Here is a 25,514-nt window from a genome sequence, read left to right on the forward strand (position 1 = left end):
TGCCGGGCACACCTCAGCTCCTTTTGTGTTACTGTCTAGAGTGAATTCACAACCAGCACAACTGTCATCCTGACCCAGACGTGTATTCAGTAGCCAGGCTGAGGCACAGAATGGTTAAGCATGAAAATGCCTCTACTTGCTCCCAATGGGAAACTGCACTCAAAAGATATTTCAACACAGTCCCCATGTTATCCTATAGGAGAGAGAGGCCGTGCAGTAGTGAAAACCAAATTCAGCTGTATTTCACTATCAGGACATGTAAAGCACGCCAGTACATGTCCTACCTTTTAAAAACACTACACCCTGCCCATGGGGCTGCCTTGAGCCTACCTCAGAAGTGACATACATGTAGTAAAAGGGAAGTTTTGGACCTGGCAAGTGGGTACAATTGCCAGGTAGAACTGGCAGTACCTAACTGCCCACAGAGACACTGCAGTGGGTAGTGGCCTGAGACATGTTTACAAGGCTCCTCATGTAGGTGGCACAATCTGTGCTGCAGACCCACTAGTAGCATTTGATTTACATGCCCTGGGCACACCTAGTGCACTTTAAAAGGGAGTTACTAGTAACTCAAATATGCCAATTATGGATAAACCAATTACCAATACAATTTAGACAGGGAGCACTTGCACTTTAGCACTGGCGGGCAGTGGTAAAGTGCCCAGATTCCTAAAACCAACAAAAACAGGTCAGAAAAATAGGAAGAAGGAGGCAAAAAGGGCCAGGTCAAACACAGATCTCACCAACCTCCTCCGAGCCTACCCTGCAGATGGGTGCAGACACTCATTGCACCTCCCTGCAAGTGGAGCTCTGTGCCTGTTTGAAGTGCAGGCTGAGTACCACCTGCACTGTGAAAGATGGAGAGGCTGCTTCAAACAGTTGCTCTGCCTTTCATTAATTTACTGCCTCAGAACAGACACACGTTTGGGGCTGTGTTGCAGCACATTGATTGTAATAGGGTATCATGCCCCGGTCTGCGCCACGGCACCCCATGTTAAAGGTGCACCGTGGCACAGACCCAGAAGGTGTGCCCTTCCAGTAATACTGCCCCACGTGGACTTGCCATCTTGCTCCCCGTCATCGGGGCACCATTACTCCTGTCTTGTGCATTTACTGTTAAAATGTGGCATCTGTATTACAAGCCAACAGATTTGCTGCTTGCAGCTGTATCTCCATTTGCACAGCTGTACTCTTGAAGTTCATGGAGACACATGACATAGAAATGATTTTCTCATTTAGAACAAGGTTGGGAAGGTTCCACATTCTCAATTTATTCTATCTTCCCCATGTTCTCATTAAGAGTCTGATCAATTATTGGCAATTGTAGAACCTCCCATTGATAGGGGTGGAGAAAATGGCATCTCATTACACAGCTACACGGTTAAACAGAGGGAAAACTATTGTACAAATGGGTGTCAACATGACGAAGTCCTAAAAAATAAAATAAATAACTAATTTATTATAAAGAAACTCCCATAATGGAACTTCATTGTAGAAAATGACCAGAACTATTTTAGAAGGGTATCAAGCAGTGGGACAGCTCTCCAGCAAAACTGATGAAGAATGGCATCTGAAACTTCAAGAATATCTAAGGGTCACTAATCAAGAAAGGGAGCGTAGGACCTAAGGACAACAGGCACTGGCAAAGCCAATGGGTCCGACTGTAACATGCTAACAGAAGCAGACAGACATTCGGAATGCCTGTGTTTTCACATTAAAGCCAGGAGTAATCGGGTACCTAACACAACAACAAACTTAATGGGTGGCGAACATGGGACAAATGACTGCACATTTACCGCCCTCCCATTTGGTTTTGCGCCTTGCTTTGGTAATGCCATTAGTGGTGGGTGAAGCAGGGATGATGTCACACCAGGGTCTGTGTGCACTAGGCTACAAGCAGTGCATTAATAGGATGCCACCTACCATCTGTGAGAGGAATCTGTTTCTGAGGTTTTTACAGCTGTATGAATAAGTAGCAGCCATATAAGAATGGCGGTCCATTCCCTTCTTTGGAAAACCCTATCCTAACATAGCCACAATTTAATCTTATAACTCTATATAGCTAGCCTAACCCGGGTGCGTAAAGATGGGCGGCTTGTCGCTGGCAGCCCCTCACTTAATTGTCTGCTACTGCACCGCATGCAGAGGCCACGGAGGTGTTCATCTGCATTACCAGAGATGGGCAATTTGTTTGTTTTTTTGGGCAGTCATTTCTGCAGAATGTGAAACTGAGCAATACTTCTGTTGACTGATGCAAAATGTGAAGTACACTTCAAATAGGCAATGGATGAAGGGGCTGATCCAAAGTGCCCGCTTGCTGTGTATTGTTCAAAGAAGGTCTTTGCTGCTCCAAAGAAAGCCTTCTTTGCAAAGGGAATCTCACTATTGAAACCAGTACCATCTTACCAAACAAATGCTTGCTTTTGAGCACAAAACCCTTTCTTCAAAAGTAGCACCTGTTAAACGTTACAGTGCATTTACATTCTTAGATCACACCGTACTCTGGGTAAGCATTTGGTTTGCATGAAGAATGCAGTTGGTTGGGGTCTTCTTTACAAGATGGCGTCTGATTTCAACAAATAGTCCCTGTCAGCCTCTGCTGCTCATGAAAACAGTGCACCTCGTGAACTCCGTAGTCGGGCGTACTAAATACCTAATAGCCAACAGTGCGATAGAAATACCCCGCTGCCTTGATTCAGAATATGGAGGACACGTTTTTGAAGCTGGCAGGGTCTGACCAGAAGCCCGTCCTGTGTATTGTTCACAACAAGTCATCTTGGTTGTGCCAGGCCTATTAGTCAGGAGCAAATACAGAGATAACTGGATGATGAACCCAGTGGAAAAAAGTTACCAAATTGATGCAATGCATTGGGTATGGGAGACAGTTGGTCTTCCTTATATTTGTGCTGGGCCAACACAAGTGCTGAGGATAAGTGAGTAGGGGCTGCCGCTGTTCCTTCTGACGAGAAAAAGATCAGCGCCATCTTAAATGATGGTATATGCAGAAACCAAGGGTGCCAGCATGGATTGGGAAAATGAGGGCGCGTGGTGTTCTGTCCAAAAGACCTCCGCTGCCACCAATAAAGCAGTACACACCAAGCGGCAGGAAGCAGTCATTGAGCACACATTTTCCTACAACCCCTGGAGATGGTGACAGTACTGAAGAACGGAATTTCAAATGGTGAACCACAGAGCTGGCCACAAAGACCAGGTAACAGGGACTGGTACATGAATAATAGGCTGGTGCACTGATGCTAATTTAGCAACCATAAACAACCAACCCCTGTGCAGATGTATACATGGAGGTAGCAGATGCACAAAAATACTCTTGGGTCCCTACTAACCTACTTTCATGATGTGTGATGGTGGCAGAATGGAAATATTAACCTTTTCAGCACCAAAAATAAGCAACCTTCTGATCGGCAAAGGCTTGTGACCACCAACCAGGGGAAGGAAAGGTAAATATGCACCCGTGTGAATAAGGAGGGTTGTATAACCAAGACTATATTGCATCTAGATGGTAGCGTTGTAGCTGGTCTACCTCTTGCTGGTAGTAAGTTTATTAGGTGCATGCTTCAATATCTTTTTCAAAAACCCTGACTGCAGTGCAGAAAATCTAGCAGTCTTTGGTGAATTTTGGCTTACTTATAGCTTTAATCTAGCCGAATTGATGGTAAAAATATGCCCGCACTTCACCATCGCAAACCAAAAACCATAAAAGGTAGGCTTGCACATTAATTAAAGCAACTGACATTGGCATTTTAAACAATTTCATGCATTTCTCCTCTTGGCTTCCAACTAAACAGATTATGTATTAAAGGCTTCTTCATTCGCAGAAGATTGTGTGCCCTACAACTTGTTTCACCATGAGATCCTAGTAATGATTAATTCCCTATCAGTGTGTAGCAATATTATAGCCTCATCAGCATGTTTGTAGCAACCTTTGCACACAGAATGCTCCTTGTTTAGTTTAACTCTGAATATCAATTTACTGTATACTGAAGGAAGCACTGTAACCAACAACCACAGTGACACTGAAAAATAAATGAATCATACATTTCTCTTCTTGGCTGTCTTTGAGGTCATGTCCACAGGGTTCATAACCTGCATGTTGCTGTAAAGTGTGCACTGGTTTAACCATTGCATTTCCCTTTTCATAGACATCAGTGTAGTGCTTAGCTGGGATACAGGATCTTTCACACAGTTTCTTTGACTTTGATACCATAGTTTACCATAAAATTGTGTTTACGCCCAGATAGGTACACGTGCTGCACCCCTTCACTGCTATTGCTAATGCTTTGCCAAACCTTGCTCCACCTTTTGAACTGGAATTAAATTCTGAATCTACTCATTACCAGTAGTACTGCAGGCAATGCTCTACATAGCTTATTATGGAGTAACATTGGCCTACTTAACAATGTCGATCCTTCAAAGTCAGACGCTTTTACCCACAATGCACACCTTTTGTTTTCAGGAGGCTTGGGTTAGGACACCATCAAAGCTGGACTACAGTTCTTAAATTGGGTAGACAGATTCAAGGGTTTGGCCAGCCTGTTAATTACAAACACAAGTTTCTTTAAAGTTACAATGCAGAGTAAAATAGTTGTTTTTCAGTGACCCTATCGTATCTTCAATGATCTTTTCCCCTTAAAAATCAGCAAATGTACCATCCCTTCCACCTTTTTGCAAGTGATTTAAGTTATAAATCACTTGTAATAAAGAAGATGAGATATTTTTGTTGAAGCACATGTCCACCCAACTCTAAATTAGGATCCAAGTAAGCTGGCGGCTTCTACCTAGAAAGAGCCATAGGGGGTGTTCTTAGAAAATCACTTGCTTGTTAGTTCTGAATGGCAGAAGAATGGTTAGGGGATTCCCATAGGTACCTGTTCTCTTTGCGTAGTTCTTTGTATTAAGATCTAAGCCTGACAAAGGAAAAGCTCTTTCTGGTGTACACAGGTAGAGCTAATTACTTTCATCAGCATTATGGAGAGGTTTCCTATGTCTGATGTCTGTTGCCTTGTGATCTGGGTGTTTGTGCAGACATTCATGAAATATGATGGTTTAGACCAGTGGTTCCTAAACCTTTGACTTCTGTGGACCCCCCCTGAGTCATTACTGAAAGCTGGGGACCTAATCTGTCCATATTATTATATTTTCTGAGCAGTCGCGGACCCCCTGAGTAGGCTTCATGGACCCTCAGGGGTTTAGACCCTCAGGGGTTTAGACTACCAGTCCAGAATTGATGACTATTTTTCCAAGTCTGTTCTCCTTGAAATCTTAGTTTAGCTTTTTCAGCCTCAAACCCAATCCTGGATAGATCTTACTTGGAGAATCATTCAGAGATGTGGGAAGAAGTGCCCAGACCAATAAGGTTTGTTTTTAAATGTTCGTTCTGATGAGCACTCTGTCTTTCCTTAGATGCCCGCCTCTCCTTTTTTAAAGGAGAAGTTGGCATTCCTGCTCTAGTGGCATCGAAGTTCTGGTGTTGTTGCATTTTAAATTGTGTGCTTATAGTTAGATTCACTGGTCTGGCTTCATGTATCTTTTGATGGCTTTTTACTCATCTCGTCTCTGAAGACAGCAGAAAAAGGATGCAGAACTGACACGAGCGCACAGCTGGGGATCTATTCCTATGAGAAACATTCCTCATTACAGTCTTGTGAAGTTCCAGGAGGTCTATAGCCTAGAACAATGCCAATACCAAGTTGGGGATGGGGTGTGTGTGGTTTTTTTGTGTGTGTAAATGTTTGGGCTGTAGACGATGTAAGCATTCATGGTAGTATCATAGTGGCTCAGGTGCTTGGTGTCTCCTGGGAGTTCTTCTGCTTTCATCTTCCAGAGAGCGAAACATGGTGGATCATATACACTTAGCACTGACTCACCCCACTGTGAGGTTATGAAGCTCAGGCGCATGGAAGTCCTCTCTTGTTGGCATTGCAAGGCATGTTGCTCCCTCTTCAAATATTTTGAAAGGTGGCTAGAATTTCTTACCACGGGACACACAGAAGAATAGTCTGCAGCAAGAAGTATGTAAGATATCAGGTTTCTCAGTTTGAGATAATTATAATGTAAATTGATTCCTGTTTCTTTTTTGACAGAGCGAACAGGCATTCAATCTTTCAGGTTTTGGTCACACATGATTTGTGAGAGACACAAACAACTGTCCATTTTCACACAGCATCACAATACTGGTGGAGTACTGTCTACCGCACTGGATTTAAATCTCTTGGTATTAGTAGTGTGGTTAGCAATTCATTATAAATTCCAAACTTACAAAAGTCATGGTTTACAGCCGGGGTGGCTCCTTCCCAATGGTGAAAGAGCGTCGCTCCTCTGGCTAAACCAGCTGCTGAAAAATAAAAGAATAGCTTACTATTCTTTTATTTTTCAGCTGCTGGCTGAGCCAACAGCATGTGCAGGGAGGGGTGGGCTGGGCCACGGGAGGGAGGAAAGGGTAAGGGGAATAGAGTGCACTTTAGTGTGCATGTGTGTTTGGCCGGCCGTCTTAGGCCGACCAAACACGCATGTGCTTTTAGGTTTCTCCAACCCAGCTGTGTTACACAGCAGAGTTGGGGAAACTGCACAGACTCCCATGCGGTATCTGAGCGACAGACCAAGCCGACTTGGTTTAGCATGAGAGCAGCGCCAGGATTGCATAGGGAGCCTGTGCTGGTGTCCTAGGAACTACTGGGACACCAACACCATCGAGAGGGAACAAGAGCGAGGCAGCGCGCGTCGGAAAAGTACTTTTTTTTTTTATTATTATTTTTATTTCACTCCCCGTCCCTGTCCCCAACCCCCGCCCACCCTTCCCCTTAAGATTTGTGGAGGCCGTCACTGGATTGCACCAATGATAATAACTACTGGTTGCTACGGTCCAGGGCTTTGTGGAAACTGGCCTAGCTGTGATTCTTTACCTACAGTGAAGAAAATAATTGACCCTTTATGTAACATACCCCCTAGGGATAACTTTGTTGGTCATTTGTAATTCATGAACCAGAATTTTTCAGCAGTGACTGCTGTATGACAATCCACATGATTGGAGGTAGCCAAAGAAACATTAAAAAGTAAAACGTTAAAAACCTAAAAAAAAGTTTGGATTGTAATCGCATTTACATTTTAAAATGTTTTTAAAAACTAGTTTTATGCCACACTAATTATAATAAATATACTCCGCTGTTAATTTTATGAGGTGGTATTATAATTAGAGCTCCCCATATACCATGTGGAGTGACAAAATATTCACTGAATCTAGATCGTGGAGACTCCAAAATAATAACCCCTCCCACCATTCAATATCTTTTAAGCTTTCTCATGGCTAGAACTTTTGTTATGCAGCTGGGAAAAGTTTTATTTTAAAGCCCTTGTTTGTAATATCATTGCAGTAGGCCTGATACCCCTAAAAATGTATTCTAGGGGCTAAGTATATTTTTACATTGCATTATTTTATCCTGTTTTTTCCATGGGGGTATGCCATCTAGAGGCTAGAAATATGGTTCCTTGACCATGTTTCTCACAAATTATATTTTTGTTATGGTGCCCTCTAGGGCTAATGCCAAAAGTTTATTCCCCCCCCACCATTCAGTGTCTTTTTAAACTCTATCATGGCTGGAACTTTTTTTTTTACAGCTGGGAGTAGTTTGTGTTTTAAGGGCCTTGTTTGTAATAATATTGCAGTAGTCCCGCTAGGGCTGAAAATCTGTAAGGCACTAGCTCCCTAGGGGCTTACATATATGGTTGCACTGTATTACTTCCTGCCATTCTGTTTTAATATTGTTATGCCCAGTAGGGGCTGACTATATGGTTACATGACCATGATTCTTACAAATGCTATTTTTACTATGGTGTCCTCTAGGGGCTGTTCTGAGCATTACAATCAAGATACTACAATATTTGCTGCACTCTGAAACGTTCCCCATACTGCTTTGTGCGGCATTCCTTTCACAAAACATTTTTGCTCATAACTCATTTTTATGTGGTGGTCCTAGGACAATGGGACCACCATCAAAATGTTCAGCACGAGCACTCTGTCTGTCTAGGGCATCTCTGGGTCCCCACACTAGGTTGGGGGGGACTGCAAAATAATAACCTCTCCCACCAGTCAGTATCTTTTTAAGTTCTCTCACGGCTGGAACTTTTGTTTTACAGCTAGGAGTAGTTTGTGTTTTAAAGGCGTTTGTTTGTAATATTATTCTAGTAAGCCTGCTAGGCCTGAGAATGTGTAATGCGCTACTCTCTCTAGGGGCTAAATATATGGTTACACTGCATTACGTTTTGCCATTATGTTTTAAGGTGGTTGTGCTCTCTAGAGGCTGACTATATGGTTTCATGACCAAGTTTCTTACAAATGTTATTTTTATAGTGGTGCCCTGTAGGGGCTGTTCTGAGCATTACAGTCAAGATGCTACAATATTTGCTGCACCCAGAAACTCTCTCCATGATGCTTTACAGGGCATTCCTTTTACAAAACATTTTTTTCCCATAACTCACCTCACGATGTGCTCTTTCTGACTGGGTCATCTCTGGGTCCCCACACTAGATTGGGGGGGCTGGGGTGGAAAATAATAATATAAAAAATAATGGTAATATTTTCATTTTTTGCTGCAGATAGAGGAAGAAGGTAAATGGAAGTGCTTTAGTTATATGCAGGGCCAGTGGAACTATGCGGCAGGGTTGACCAATTTATGTGGCAAGTAAAGTCCAGTTATGCCTTTACAATGCCAATAGCTCTAACTCAAGAAAATGCAAGACCTTTAGCACTGCAAAGGCTTGTTAAGAGGAGGCAATGGTCGCTAGGACCACTGCCAACTTCTAAAAAATGAAACTTAAACATTCCATTTTATTTTTTGAAACGCATCCCGTTTTCCTTAAGGAAAACGGACTGCATTTCAACAACAAGAATAAAAAGATGGCTTTATTGAAAATCAATCACAGACATTGTGTTCTTCTAACCCCCTTAAGGCCACCATCCTTGTGATGGCTGCAATTTTTAGTGGGTCGCAAAATGCAACCTACCTCATTAATATTCATGAGGTAGGTCGATTGTGACCCCTCATTAGGGATTACTGAATTAAGCTCAATGGGTTTCATACATAATGAAATCGCAATTCCTAAACTTGGACATACGGCCCTAAGACTCAAAAGTATACTCGTCCTTATTATAAGAATATGTCACTTATATGTACTAAATGTAAAGTTTATTACTTTTATGGCCTGTTTTGTTCATGTTTTATGTGTGGTATCTATGCATGTAAGTTAAAATGTCCATTTGAGAAATGTGAAAATAGTTCTGGATCTGTTTTTTTTCATTTCACTTTTCATAGAAGTGGACAATCCAACCCAACTTTCTACCTGCAGAAGGGGCCGAAAGAATATGTTCTCCGAAAGAAACCTCCTGGCAAGCTTCTGCCTGGCGCTCATCGGGTACAGTATAGGCAGTGTACTACCACCCCATGATGAATGGGTTTCGCTATAAGTTGATGTGAGGGACTTTAGAGAAAGCAACACAGGAAGCAGTATTTATTGTGCTTGAACAGTGCCAGAAAGCATTTTCAGGAAGTGACAGTGTCTGTTGTAAAAGGACCTCCTTAACACAAGACACTTGACTGGGCACTGGGGTGATACTGAATAGCCCTAATTAGAAGGTCTTTAGAGCTGTGTGAAGTTAGTGCAAGGAGCTGGTGTCCAAGCAGCCTCTATATTATGACTAAACAGAGCTCTTTCACTACACACTGAGTTAACTCTTTTAGAACTGTGGGTTCTCTCATTCCTTCCTGAAAATATGCAAATTGCATTCTCAGCCCTTGATGTGGGCCCACATATTGCTTCAGTCCCTGTAGGCAGGTGCAGGGTTGGCAGGCACAATTACCATGAGCAAGTTACTGGCCACATAGAAGGGATTTGCTGAAACTCCCTTGGCCTGACATCTGAGTACACCCTCATTATTCCCCTGAGCACCCTTTGGGATTATTTTTCTCTCATACCAGCTGTCCCTAATGGGGTGGCAAATGTCCACCAACACATGGAGTATTCAGGACCTCCGTCATTTTCCTTTGTACTATTTCCTATGGACACATGGTCAGCTCAAACCAATTTCACTCATTTAAACCACGATCACCACCCTGTCAACTTCCAAATGTACATACCTAGTCTTTGTGCAGGTACTTCCAGCTGTGGCCCTTTCTGTAGTAACTAATTATGGCAGAACAGCTAACTTGGACAAGACATCCTGTGATGATTGCCCCACAGTTAATGTGACAAAACCTTTCAATCCTAGTGAATTCAGTGTTTTTCCATGTTTCATTTTTATTATCTTCTTCCACATGTACGAATTAGTACAGCTATCAAATTTGGCAGTCTAAATATACTAATCAGCCCCTTGCCCTATGTGATTGTAGCATCTGCATTTATTTTTTGTAATTGTATTTTTGCATGTATGTAAGCAGCATGAAAGAAAATAAAGTGTGGTACTCCATGCCGTTGACAGTATCGGCAAATTACATTTAGATGTGATGGTTGCTGGTGAACAGTTAATGTGCAGGCACCCCCCAAAACCTATAGGAGCAAGGGGATGTGGATGACATTGTCAACCAGGGCTTCTTACAGCTGGCCAACACTCACAGCCTCCAGCTAGATCTCCGATGTTCAGAACCCTGCAGTTCTCACACCAATAATAATAAAACCACAAGTTTGGCGGGGCGCAAGCACCTCCAATTTACGGTGGTGCTCATGCTCCATCAAACTCTGCCTGATCCAATACTCATTAAAACTTTTTTTTTTTAAACCTTCAGTGATACAGAGTGTTTCATTGTTTTTTCCCCTTCAGTTTGGACCAAATTACCTGTTGCGTTGGCTCTCATTGAACCAATGAGGCCGCTGGATTTGGGCTGCAGCTTCACTTGAATTATGGGGAACTGAGTCCAATCCCACACCATGTGACAACTGCCAGCCTAATCTGTTTCCGGACAGTCAGCAGCACCTCACTTATGCCCGAGAGCTAGGGTGATTTTTGGCAACCAGGCGCATGACATTGTGACTTCTCAGGGAAATCAGGGTGGATCAGATCTCATCCTTTTCTTTTAGTTACATTCTCCTCACACATACAAAGACAAACAGAAGCAGGGAATGGTTCAATAAGATTTATTGAATCAGCTGCATCCTAGATAAGAAAACATGAAATTCGATAATTCGGATGATGAAACATACTAGAAGCAAAATGGTGACCAGAAAAGTGAAACACAAGAAAAGTCCCACCATACTGCCAGTATGCAAGATGTGTGATGCCTACCTACGCTACTAATGTTTTATGTTAGAGCACAGCGGGATAAGCCCTAAACCACACTTCAGGACCCCTCTGGGAGCACATTATCTCCCATACCTGAGTACGACAGTAGCGGAAAAGCCTTACGTCTATAGAGACACCATTCTCGTATAGGCCAGGGAACCGGTAGTCTCAGCGAGCAGCTGTAACGAAGTCAGACAGCATGCAGTCATAGTCATTTGGCTAGAAGCTCCCTCTAACGTGCATAGGACAGAGAGATGTTTTTATAATAAAACAACTAGTGTTCTGAGAAAGTCTCCCCACGTAAAAATACCTATGTTTCTGTGAAATGTTAGAGACGTGGTATACTACTTGTGCTGGCAATCCTGTCTCATTGCAGCCTTGAAAAAGTACAGAGTGAAAACATGTTTTGCTAAGAAATGTAAACACTCGTAGGCAAAAGGACAGCAAGATAAAGTGATGTAAAACATCACCACAAATGTGGTTGATTCTAAAAGAAAAAAATAAAATAAAATTAAATGTTACTAGACTAAAGAGCACAGGCAGCAGGCCTAGTTGCTAAAATAACAAGCCCACAGACATCACTAAAATGGCTCTACAACAGACCTTCAATGGCATGAAAGAGAATTAGTGAGCTCTTCATATGATTTTTTTTTTAGTCTAAGCAAACAAAAGTTTCTGATTTGTGTTTTGGATTTTATATTGTGTAAAGAAGTATGTTTGAGCGATAGAGGAGATGTCGCAGGCCAAACATTAAAAAATTTACACTTTCAATTATCAAACCTGGATCTGCAGCACTTCTTTGCCAGACAAGCAGTTGTCTCTGATTGTTCTTTGTTACTTGTAAATGTACCAGAGGTTGATCAAATGAGTACCATTAAATTGGGTAACAGTAGATGTCTGTTATTTCATTGTCTAGATAACTATTAGGGTGAAAGTGCGCTTTACATATACACGTTATGTTATCTATCTTTTGGTTTGCATTATTGTGGTGTTTTGGCATCACTATTGGGCAGATGGCTCACAGGTATGGGTAGGTTGCCAAGAAGCAGTGAGCGAGCCAGAAGAGTGCAGCTGATATCCACAGCTTGTCGGCTACTCCCCCTTATTAGCAGGGGATCATGAACATGTAAATAAGAGGTCTTGTTGGAGTATCCTTGTGGACGGGCCCTTGAGACCTCGGCCTCGCATCTTGGCGGAACCCCAAACATTGAGAGGGCCCTGTTGTAAACCAGCTTTGGAAACTGGAACAAAGCATAACTGGGAGGAAGAAGGGCAAAGCGGACTTTTTTTGATGCCACGCTGCGCAAGCAGAAGAACACGCAGTGGGACTCATCAACACTGCCAACTAATGAGTCTGAATTCGTACATGGTGAGAACTTGCTCCTCCAGTCTACCAATGCACTATAAGCTTACATTTAAGAGAAAAAGTTGCTATTGAATCTGCTGTGTGGGTCATAGAGACCAAAGTAAAGGTATTTGTAGAAGAGCAGACAGCACAGGCGTGTGTCGCTGCTGTGCAAAAACTGGAGGACAAAAAGCTGGAGGTTGCTAGAAGATCTGAGGGACCTTGAAATACCATAACTACCACGGTAACTCAGTAAAACAAGATGGAAACGTTGGACAACATACCAAGAAGCACTTTTCGGAGGATGCTCGACATTCGATTAACAGAGAGGTTGGGTAAATTGATGAGAGATCTGCTGGGTATCCCCTGAAGGTCGCAGTAGCCATCATAGTGAAAGCTGTTCAGCCCTCCTAAAAGTTGAGGAACCCCAAGGAATATTGTGAAGGCACTGAGATGAATGGGACAGTGTTGTACATGTTATAGGTATAAGAGCATCTTTAACTAATGTAGGCAAAGACTGCAAAAAATAAGATAGTGGAGAGGCATTGTTCTCATCACTGGGAATTATCTACTCCCTGTGGTAAGACATTGGGGGGCGAACTCCTGTAAGTAACTGTTTACTGCTATGCCATTGCTGCCCATGCCAAGGTATTTATTGTACTGCCCTAAGCTGTCCACTTGCTTATTTCAGAGAATGAGTGGTATCACAGTGTGGTCCAAAGTCTCAATGGTAGGGGGATTGGGAGCACACTGCCTCTTATCCCAGCATAGTTTGCCCCTTTGCTTTATGGTAAATGCGGTACACAATTAGCCCTTACTTCAAATTTGACTGTAGTTTTCCACCGGAGTTGGTCCAGATAGTGCTGTTTATCTCTAGGCACATCCATATGTTCCTGGATTTAGTCCTTCATCAGTAGAGAGAAAACAAATTTCATTTTGGGTTGCTGGAAATGCTGCCTAAATCTTCACAGGTCACAGCACCCCTCACAGGCACACAGATGAATCTCTAAAACTCGTCAGCATGTTGGCTCAAAGAGTCTTTTAAACAGAAAGCAGTTTGGGAGCACAGTGCCTCACATCCCAGCACAGTTCGCCCCTTTGCTTTATGGTTAATGCTGTACACAATTAGAGCTTACATCAAATTTGACTATGGTTTTTCACCAAAGTTGGTACAAATAGTGCTGTATATCTCTAGACACATGTATATGTTTCTGGATCTCATCCTTCATCAGTAGAGAGCAAAGAAATGCCAGTCTTAATGGTGTTCAAACGTACATGTGCATATCCCAGTCAATGAAGGCCAGGCAACATGTGACAAAGCACTTCTGAGCTGTGACACATCATGCATTCGGTTCTCTGAGCACACATGTTACTTCACAGCTGCCAAGTCCCACTGAAGCTTGTTTTGCAGTTGCAACGACATCACTTTACACATCATGCATGTTTATTCCAATAATACTAGGGCAGCACAGAACTGTTAAATGTTCTGGTGGTCATGATTGCTACACACATGTAGGGTAGAGAGTAGTGTGGCCCTGCTGGTGAGTAATCTCGCAAAACAATTTCTTGGATGTAGATATATCCTAGAGAGATGGAAATGGTATACTGCATTACTTATAAGGGAAATTGATGACAACAGTTCACTACAGTATAGCCTTATCATCATGAAAGTTGAAACAACATTTGGCATATTCCCAGCTGACAAAGGTAAAATGTGTAGCATTGGATAAGTGTATCCTGAAACTATCTTAAATAAAGCCAAAGACAAGCTGTGAGGCTGAGCATAGAAAGCAAAACAATGTATCAATAATTATAAAGCCAATGTTTAACCACAGAACACTAGAACTCCAGTAATGGGACATTGTAACAGCACAAGACTTAACTTGAATCAATTAACATGCCAAATTCTTTAAATAGTTGAACAGTTTGAACTAAAGAGGACTGTTTCATCTTGCGATACTTGGATTGCTTGAGAAGTAGGATTTATCCCATTACCTTTGATGTAGAAATGTTGATTGTAAACTACAGTAACAACTATAGATTGACTATTGGTTTATGGATTGAACCTATTTAAGATGTAGGCTCCGGACCTTGGATCATAGTTTTGAGACAAACATTGGGCTACCATCTTGATTAGATAAAATGGGGGAACATCTGTTAAAGAATATGGGCATCCAGAAAATTTATGACTTTTTCCCTTAAATATGTTGGAACATTAAAACAGTATTTTGGCTTGGGAATTGTGGATTCTTTGAATAGTAAAGTGGTACTACATGTACCTAGGGCCTGTAGATTATTTGCCACTAGTGGGACTACAGCACTGATTGTGCCTTCCACTTAAGCAGCTTTTTTAAACGTTTCTAAGGCCTGCCAGGGCAGCCAGTGTGTGTAGTTTTAAACTGCCATTTGCACCTGGCAAAATAAACCTTTTGCCAGGCCTAAACATTCCTTTTTTATTATACTTGTCACCCCTAGGGTAGGCTCTAAACTGCTCAGAGGGCTGGATGCATTGTGTTTAAATAGTAGGACAAGTACTTTTAAGTAGGCAGCAAAAAACTCCTTAATTTGTTTTTCACTATAGCAAGGCCTACCTCTCCATAGGATAACATTGTGTTCCCTTATTACCTTTAATAAGTTGTAACTTTCAATTTGGGGCATATAGGAATATCATGTTTGGTGGCTATAGAATTGTAATTTAAAACCCTCTTTAATGGTACCATCGGATTTTAAGTAACAATACTGAAAATGGCACTTTCAGGAAGTTGGCATTTTCTTATCCTTACCATTAGGTGCCTGCAGCCTGTATCCTGGGTCACATGACTAGGTGTAGCTGGCAGTTGGTCTTTGTGTATTGTGCCCGGACAGTGGGGCAAAGGATGAATAGGTGTTTGGCAGGATGGGTCATCTCTGACTTGATGAGGGGGAGGAGCTGTCACCTACTACACTTGCACATCAAAAAGCCTCTGCGTGAGCACAGTAACCAAGGGGTTGACACTATTCTTTTGTGCCCCCGTCAAGCTGGGGCAAGGAAGCAGGAATTTCCAGACACCTCTGTGGGTAGAAACCTCCAGAACCTTCTCCTACATCAAAGCTGGCGCTAGGTATAAGTATTGGACCCTCAGACCCAATTATTCAGTACACCATTGGACATGTCAATGCTACAGGAGAAGGACTGCTGTGCTGCTGTGCTCCCCTGCTTGTTGAGAAGGAATATTGAACCCGCACCCATCTTTCGAGGCTGTGGTGAGTCCAAGGGTCAGCTGACTGACCTCCTGTTCTTAGCAACAATGACACAACATGCTACAGAATCCTCTCTGCAACTGCCCAGCTAACGTGCTGCCTGGTCCCTGCTGACCTCTGCTGGAGTGAGTTCCTTATCCCCACAAGATGCTTCTCATGTTCTGGACCCTTGGTGTGGCATCAATTGAGCTCTCCCCAAGAAAATGAGAAATCTGGGCCTGTTTGCACCAAGATTTTGTCAGCTACCAATGTGAAGCTCTGGTGAACCCTATTCTTTAGCGACCACTAGCGACACCTAGCAGTGCATAATTCACACTTCGTGCTACAGCATGAACAGCCTGTGGTGGCCGCCAATGCAAATCCCCAGCAACAACCATGCACGAAGCCCGAGAGGCTCACAATAGTGATGGCCATCCACGGCATCAGGCCTTCTCTTCACTATACAGTGATGATTATTTGTGACGCTCTTCCTGCTCCTCGCGGCCCCCTCCACCACGGACTGGACTCTTCATGCTAGACTTTGAAGGTAACTTTTTCAGCAGGGCTAACCTAGTTCCTGTATCCAGGCAGCTGTCTATCGCATTTGGCCTGAAATTGTGCCTTTCACCCGGCCTCACACAACCGAATTGCAGCAAGTGGCGCTCTGTGCTTTTAGGCATGACCTAAAAGACCTGAAGCCTTTACAGTTGTACATCTCTGGTTCTACTGATTGGATTTTGCTAGTAAGACCTCCTCAGTTTATAAGAACTATCTCTTTTTTTGTGGTCTATGAATCTGATATGGTATATGATGGAAGAAAATTTGGAAAGAATAGTCTTTAATCGAGAAAAATACTGTACTAACTATTGTTGATGATAGCATCCTAATATCTGTATGTAGAGCTTAAGTATTCTTTTACCTCTTGAAATTGCACAAGATAGTGTGCATGGGATTAAAAAAACAAACTTCCCCTAAAATGATCATTAGAGGACCTCTGAGAAAAAGGTGGTTTAGAAATGTCCACATCACTGTTTCTTGTCAAAGAAGATAAATACCTTGACCTGCAGTTCTCGGATTAGGAATTAGCAAGAGTTTAAGTTTTACAAAAGATGGTCTTGGACCTGCTAAATTTCCCCTGCTTGCTGAGGAAAATGCAGATATTTGAAATACACAATGCAGACCTGGATAACAGCAAGATAACGATTGACAGGCAAATAATTAGCTACAGAGTACCAAGCATGCCTGGTGATAGAGCTATTGTTGCTCTTTTATGTCTAAAGGCACACTATGCGAGTGGGTTGCTGGAGCGCTTTTCAGTCCACCAATTTGATATTATTTATACTTGGAGAAGTCCTTGTTCCTGACAAAACCTTATATACAATATTTGCTGTCTGGGCAAGGTGTTCAGAAGAAAATGCTTGTGCGTTGTACCAATTATCAGCCTTAGCTGTGCAGTAAGGACCCAATGGATGTGATATCTCCAGTGGAAACAGGGACATCACCCCATTTCAATGGGAAAATACATTCCAACACAGTCTGCCAGTACCGAAATGACATGGGGCCTAATTATATTGAGGACTGGAATACCACATTGGCGTTCCTGGACCTCTAACCCAAGGTATCAGTAAACGTGGGATGCCGAAATACCACGGGATTCCATGTTTGTATCTGAGTTCCCCATGAACTATGGGAAATTACTGCGGAAATCGGAAACATACTGTGGAAATCGGAAACACTACACCTGATTACCAGGGCGATTGCCCATTTGTCGGCCCGTTCCCACCTGAAGAATTCCCAAGCTTTTAGATGGTGAAATGTCCAGGGGGCTGAATCAGCAGGGATTAAGTATTCCTGCATTCCTTGTAATTCTCAATGTGGTGGGAAACACTGCATCAAACTGAAGTATTTTTATTACTGTATGTTGGATTTTTATTGTATTTGGTCTTGTATTAAATAGATAAATATTGGCTATTTTTCTAAAACTGGTGTGGTGTCCTTTTGTAGTGTTTTCACTGTGTTACTGTGTGTTATGTGCAAATGCTTTACACATTGCTTCTGAGATAAGCCTGACTGCTCGTGCCAAGCTACCAAGGGGATGAGCAGGGGTTATCTGAGCGGGTATCTCCCTTATCCTGACTAGAGTGAGAGATCCTACTAGGATAGGGTGCAAACCAACTGCCAGCTAGAGACCCCATTTTTAACACTTATAAATTTAAAACGTAAACTGTGACGTAGCATCAGTTCGTCTTTAATACTTTTAATTGCATCAATAAGAAATTGAAGTGCCATTTAAACAAATTAAGTGCAATGTTACAGAGAAATGCAACACTTTTTTACTAAAAAGGATACTTTGTTAACTAAAACAATAATTTCCCACAAAAAAGAATACTTTTTTACTAAAAAGGATACTTTTTTAACTAAAACAATAATTTCCCAGTGCAACACTAAATCAGTGCAATTGTAGGAGTTACATTTATACCCCAAATCACTGACTTGTTAACTAGTGTCATAACCTCTATACCCAAAACACTAAATCCTATACCTGAAACACTTAACCCTGTACTCAAATGCTGAACTTTATGCCCCAGCCCATGAAAACAATACCATTTACTCTATACCCGTAACCTCATACCCCAGCACCAAACCGAACAGCCTTAACCCATATACCCTATACTAGTCACCCTTAACTCATAAACTCTTAATCCCTAATAGCCAATTCCAGCCCTTTAACACTGTATCTTTAAACCTATACCCTTAATCCTTACACTTATGGTTAATCCCATACTCTTGACCCCTATATCTTTAACGCAATGCCCTTGGTCGCTGACACCTAATACATAACTGCATACCCTGAACTCCTAACCCTGTATCCTAACAATTAATTCCTAAACCTTATTCTCTAACCCCATACCTCAAATGTTTAATTCTATACCCCAAACCATGTACCTTATACCCTTATTCCCTTTCATGCAGTTCCGTCGTCAGTATATTTTGGGAACAAACATGTTTGGAAGTGTTTTGTTTTTGAAGTGTTTATTATTAGAACTAATAATCGAAAGTGTTGTTTTTAGAAATGTTAACTTTAAAGTTTTCCAGAGCATTCATATCCTTTTGTGACCCACACAAAGTTTGTCCTCTTCTGCCAACATCTTGTTGTCAATGGTCTCTTCAGGCGTTGATGCTTTCTTGCCATTTAAATCCTCTTACCATGATTCCTCTTAACACTTTCTTATCACTGAGGTCTAAAGCTTTGAACTCCTTTTGTAAATGACGCCCCTCGAGGTCAATGAGTGTTGCCACTGAAGTGGGGGGGGGGGGCTCCATGCAGTATGTACTTGTCAACTTCAAGGTCCACCTGATGTCTTCTCAACATTAAAAACCACCACACATCAGTACCCCCTTTATGTAGACGACCCTCAGTGTTGACTAGTACATTTTTTAATGGGAGAAGGTTTCATAGTAAGGGGAAGGGGGCACCAAGAATGAGCTCTCTGCCTCTTTGCTTTACTGCCCCATTCTAGTCTGGGGGAAGGAAGCAGAAATGACTCAGTGCTATAGTACCTCTGTCAGGTCAGCAGTGGTCGTAGGTGTTCACATCTGGGCTCTGGCTACAGTGACATTCTTTAAAACAAAATGTAAGACCAGAATGCAACAAGCCAGCTTGGAACTATCTAGTGTCCGCTGTACATACACACCGTCATTGAAGGACAATGTACTAAGAAGGTCACTAAAATTTACACACAAATTATATGCATCGTAAAAACGTCTCTAAATAATGCAAAGAGAAGTAAGTAAATTGCTTCAGAAAAAAGAATTGTGTAAAAAACAATAATGATAAAAACAGAAGAGTGAAATGCCCGCCATTTAAAATCCCTGCTCCTCAGAGCTAAGACATTGACTGGCTAAACTGTGACTGCACCTTAGTGTAGTATGACGCAGCAATCAGTTGCTTCAGTGTTACTTTCTATTCTGCTTTGTTTTTTATCTTTGTTAATTGATTAACGTTCTTTTCGTGAAACGTTTATTTTTTTCTAAAGACAGAAAAATATTTTTTAGGAAGAGAATGCAAATCATTTATTTTTGAAAGATGAGTTTGTCTTTGAAATATCCTTTTTTTCCAAGTTCTTGCACAAATGTGGCAATGCTCCTGAATATGACTGAAGAGCCCACAATCTGCATGAAATGATTATCTATAGTAGACTCTTTATCACTTAACACATATGGTACCAACACCTGAGTCTGTTTGCCTACCAATGTTGGAGCTCAATGCTGCTATGTAGGTTGCTGCCATGGCCAAATGCATGTCATATTTTTCATAACTGATGTTTCTTTAACCTTCTTTTGATTAGATTGACCGAGAATATCGTGTGCAGAAAGCATTATCCTCCGTTGGATTTCCCGTACCCAGATCGCTACTGTACTGTGATGATAGTACAGTGATCGGAACAGAGTTTTACATAATGGAACATGTTCAGGTGTGTTGTTGTATATATGTGTGTACGTTTTGGTCAATAGCTATTATTTCTTTACAGTATGCATGCAAGCATGCCTTCTCTGTACTTTATTTCCAAACTTGTTGCTAGTTGTTACATCAAATATAGCAAATAGTTTGTTTAGTGGAGCATCCTAATGTCTACATAATAATGATATGTGCATTGGTGTAAAGATCTGTATTGGGTGTCTGTCCCCATTACCTTGCTACTCTGTGGCATGAATATGGGACAACATTCTAATCCCTGATCAAACTCCTGTTGTGCAGCTATCCGAATTCCCTGCAGACGTCTTTCCATGCGGTAGCTACCAGTCACGATAAGTATTGCACCCCCTCAGTTTTCCCCAGGTCAAGTCACTTTTCAGATGGCCACAGGAACTGACTTGCTCTGCGTATGACATCATATATTACATCACTGATGACGTCTGAAATCTACACCCGTGCAAGTTATACTTATATAATTTAAGTATAAATAGCCAGTTTGAGTCCCTTTTGGATTTAAAAGAGTAGTGTTTTTTCATTGAATGTTTTTTTATGTTGGGTAAATTTTGGTTAAAATCTAACTACTGTCCTCTCGTATAACTCTACTTTCACCCTTGTTTGTGTAGTGTGTGTGTGTGTATAATGTGTGTATATGTAGATATTACCACAAGAGTGTGAGGTATAGACCATGATCTAATGCAATACATTGTAAAGGTCAGAGCTTTGTATCACATGTGTGGTAAAGGCATGCATGCTAACGTCATACAATCATCTCAAGGTCTGCATATTTACCACCGTGATACTAACAAAATGCATTCTAAATAAAAACAGTTTCTGGGACAAGTAATCCATTTGCTAAGTGTTTGAAGCCGCAGAGGTTACTGCTTAATAATGCATTCCTGTCAGTTCTAAGCATTCCAACTAACAGGTTTTAATATTGAGTAATATATTAGTATCCATTTCACAGACCTTGTAATGATGAAAGAGTGAGCTGAATTTGCGGGGCTTTGAACTCATAATACCTGTAGATTGTTACTTGTCGAAGAAGTATTAAACATACTCATCTGTCTTGCTAGCTGATTGAAAAACATTCTTAACAAAATGCAGAATATGGTGGGAAACGTCAGAAATTGTTCACGCATGGATCACGCTTATAATAGGATGGATATTTGTGGGAGGATGTGCAGTTTCTAATATTTTAGAACATCATAAAAAATGTAGACTAAATGTATGCAATGAAATCAGATAGAAGCAGTGGGCAGATCATGAGCTAAGGTTGTCAAGATCTCCAGTTCCTGTCATGTAAAATTGAAAATAGGAATCTCCTGGTTAAGGAACATCAGTCAGAGTTGAGTTGAGTTGATTAGACTCTTGGGGCCAGATGTACAAAGCGTTTTGCATGGTGCAAACAGCGAATTTCGCTGTTTGCACCATGCAAAACGCGCATCGTGATGCTTATTCCTATTTTGCGAGTCGGTAACCTGGTTACCGACTCGCAAAATGGGAATGCAACTCGCAACTAGGAAGGGGTGTTCCCCTTCCTATTTGCGATTCGCATCGCGATGTAGAATTGCTTTGTGACCGCGAACGCTGTCGCAAAGCAATTCGCAGTTAACACCCATTTCAAATGGGTGCTAACCCATTTGCAAAAGGGAAGGGGTCCCCATGGGACCCCTTCCCCTTTGTGAATGGCTCTAAAAACATTTTTTCAGAGCAGGCAGGACCACTGCCTGCTCTGAAAAAATGAAACAAAAACGTTTCATTTTCTCGAGTGTATTGCAACTCGTTGCTGCAATACAGAAAAAAAAACTGCTTTATTAAAAAGCAGTCACAGACATGGTGGTCTGCTGTCTCCAGCAGGCCACCATCTTTGTGAGTGCAGCGAGTCGCAAGGGGGTCGCAAATTGCGACCCACCTCTTTAATATTAATGAGGTGGGTCTTTGCGACCCCCTTGCGATTCGCAGATGCTGTCAGGGACACCATTCTGCATATGGGTTTGCAAGTCACAAATTGCGAGTCGATCAGACTCGCAATTTGCGAGTCACAAACCCGTTTCTTAGTACATCTAGCCCTTAATGATTTAAAAGATGTGGTGCACCTGTATTCAGTATTGGACAGATGCGGTGCTAAGTCTTTTATGCTGGCCAAAATCTACCGATACTGGAATTCAATATCACAGATCTGGAAACTGAAGATCTTTCCACATCAGCAAAGTCAGATTGGATGCAGATTTCTCGTAACCCTCAGAACTGGACACAGGTTTGTGCAAGAGCCAGTAAGGGATATAGTCTTGAGTGGCTGTTTGCTTAATTCTTTAAAGTTCTAGTCAGAAGGCATTATTACAGGCGTTTCTAAATCATCCCTGTTCAATCATAGAATGATGGACCTTAAGAGAGAGGGCTCTATTCCGTCTTGTGTACAACGCTTGTATGAGCTTTATAAAGCTTTCTTCCAACTTGAGTTAGTATTGTTAGTGCTCTTTAAAGCGCTCACTTTGTTGGAAATAGTGTCTTTTTTCCTACTGGGGCTCTTGTCAGTCCTTTCCTCCTCTGCTAAACAAAGATATATGGGTTTTCTTTCAGGGACTCTGGCTCATCAGGACTCTGGCTAGCTCAGAGGTTTTCATTTAGCAACCAGGTCCTACAGATTCTACCTCTTAAGTATGAAAGCATATTATGCCTTATTACAAGAGTCCCAGCGTGTTACACAGCTCCTGCTTTACTGTGGCTCCCAATAATTCAGGGGGTGGAAATAACCGTAGTTACAAGTGTTTGGGGAACAACATGCCAATTTCCAGATATTCTACTTGGAGACTTCACCTGCATTTAGCAGGTGAAGCCTCTGCTTGGAACAATCAGTAGTGTTCCCTCCAAACCTGTGTTTTGCTAGTGGGCCCAGCCACTACAGTTACTGCGCCCCTTGGAATTAATGGCCACTCGTAGTGCGAGCCTAAGTTGAAATAGAAATGTGTGATCTATACTCTGTCTATAGGCCCTCAATTGAAATAGGTCTCTGTCATGAATCTTAGTCTTAAGTGCAGATTCTGGATCTAGAAGACTGTAGGTGGAAGAATGCAATGATTGGTTCACTATTGACTGATGTCATTATAGGCGTTATGTAGCAGAATGGCAGCATTTACAGAAAGATGAAGGGAGCATCCCTTACTCATGGACATAGGCAGTGACTGAAGGCAAAATGGTGTTGGAGTTAGGGTAATGTTCTTTTCTTTAAAGAATGCCTTTTTCTTTCAGGGACGTATCTTCAGAGATATCTCATTGCCTGGAGTAAGTCCAGCAGAACGATGTGCCCTCTATGTTGCTATGACAGAAACTCTTGCACAGCTACATGCATTAGATGTAAATGCTCTGGATCTCAAAGGATTTGGCAAAGGAGAAGGATATTGCAGAAGACAGGTAACCTCTGAGGAAGTGGAACTGCAAACTCCGTCTTTTCTGTGTGTCCTTAAATCTCTCTAGTAGCACCTGTTTATCTTACGCTTCAGTCTTGCCTTCTTTATGTTTATCGGAGGGTGTTCCAATATATATTTTTTCATGCACAGATTGTTTCACCCTGGATTCAATTTGGAATAGCATAGAAATACTATAAGTATGATACAATATATACCTTTGTACAAAGCTGGTGAATAAAATATTTTCATGAAATGTTAACAGAATGATTTCACCTATAAAAAGGAAAAAAGTGTTCCAATTTATATGACAGACCAGATGCTGCACTGCTTTGAGTAACATAAATGGTAAAATAAGATTTTCATCTCATAAAGTGAGTGGATAATCCACACGTCATTCTAGTGTATTCTTCAACAAGAATTGTGGTGTCTCTACATAACAAATATAAGCCTGAAATCCCAGTACGCACATCTATCTCTATTTTCCTCATTAGAGTTGAGTTGTGACTTGGTCACCTGTAATAAAATAGTGTATCAAATCTGTTATGTCAAAATACCTGCTTCCAAGAGACAAGGTGAAATGCAGGTCACAGAGACTCATTGTAGCTGCTGTTTAAACAACAAAAACAAGAACTAGCTTTGCATTCTTATGATCTGTTTTTCTTAATTGAACATTGATCATCGATTAGAAGAGATTTTTGGCAACATGTTATTTCTTTTTGTTTTGCACGTAGTTCATTATAGGAACGAAAGGGTTTGATCATCTGCCTGAAGCGGTGCATGTAATCTTTGCTGTCACGCAACCTTCCCCAAAATCTATTTATGCCATACACTGGGATAAATTAATGGCATAGTGTGGCATTCATAAGACTGACCACTCACTAGCAAAGTTCTTGGATGTCCTTTTGTTGGTTTTTGGCTCAGAAAGGCCTTGCACCATTAAGTTTTTTTGTCTGCCTTTTTGGCCTTTCGATGTTTTGCCAGACCAACCATTCTTGTTGAGATCACCTATTGTGATGATATTTAATGAAGGATTGATGCACATGTTCCCTTTCAAACCGTTTGTGATGCCACAGTGGGACCTCAACTTGGTCTTGAAGTTTCTCATGAGTAAGCCTGTTGAACTAATGCATAGCTGCTCCTCTGCATCTCCTGACCTTAAAGAACATCTTCCTCATTGAGGTTGCTTCAGCTCATCAGGTGACTCCTTTCCACCTTGGGCAATCTGTCAATCTACCAAATTCTTTGTTTCCTGCAAATTTCCCCTGCCACTTTGATGGCGCTGAGGTGCTGGCATCAAGCACTTCACTAGATTTAAAAGGGGAAAAGTCTTGACAATGGAGGTCCGTGATGGTAAGGTAACGGGCTTAAACACCCTATGGGTTGAGAGGGTTTTTTCTGCTTGTGGGATCATATTGGCATTTCTAAATTAGATGACCTCTGGACTAGTGGCCTCATACCGCCATTTTCAAATTTAAAAGAGACTTACGTCATGCGTAAGTCACAATTCTACTGATCTTTTCAACTGCCCCTTTCTTCTAAAGATCACATTAGAGACATAGGCACCCTACCAGATTGTAGTCCTTTGGGGCAAAGATCACACTAGCAGCCTTGGATGGGAAGGGTATTTTCAAATTGTATCACATACTAGTGAATATAAAAATTGCAGGACAGATGGGCACAAGATGTCAGTCCCTTAGAAGACACAGAATGGGTGAAGGCGAAGAAGACCCTTAGCGTTTTAGCAGTATCCATGAGACTGAGACTAATTTACTTGCAATA

General features: G+C 41.7%; 1 protein-coding gene across 1 annotated transcript in view; it reads left to right on the forward strand.

The window, feature by feature from the left end:
* Nucleotides 1-25,514, forward strand: part of ACAD11 (acyl-CoA dehydrogenase family member 11) — a 269,487-nt gene that overhangs the window by 54,455 nt on the left and 189,518 nt on the right. Inside the window, exons 2-4 of the mRNA XM_069211890.1 lie at nt 9,327-9,426; nt 20,201-20,326; nt 23,578-23,739. Coding sequence (XP_069067991.1) covers nt 9,327-9,426; nt 20,201-20,326; nt 23,578-23,739 — 388 coding nt within the window. The remainder of the gene's footprint in view (nt 1-9,326; nt 9,427-20,200; nt 20,327-23,577; nt 23,740-25,514) is intronic.

Source organism: Pleurodeles waltl, chromosome 10 (genome assembly GCF_031143425.1).
Source record: "Pleurodeles waltl isolate 20211129_DDA chromosome 10, aPleWal1.hap1.20221129, whole genome shotgun sequence".
NCBI classification, from domain to species: domain Eukaryota; kingdom Metazoa; phylum Chordata; class Amphibia; order Caudata; family Salamandridae; genus Pleurodeles; species Pleurodeles waltl.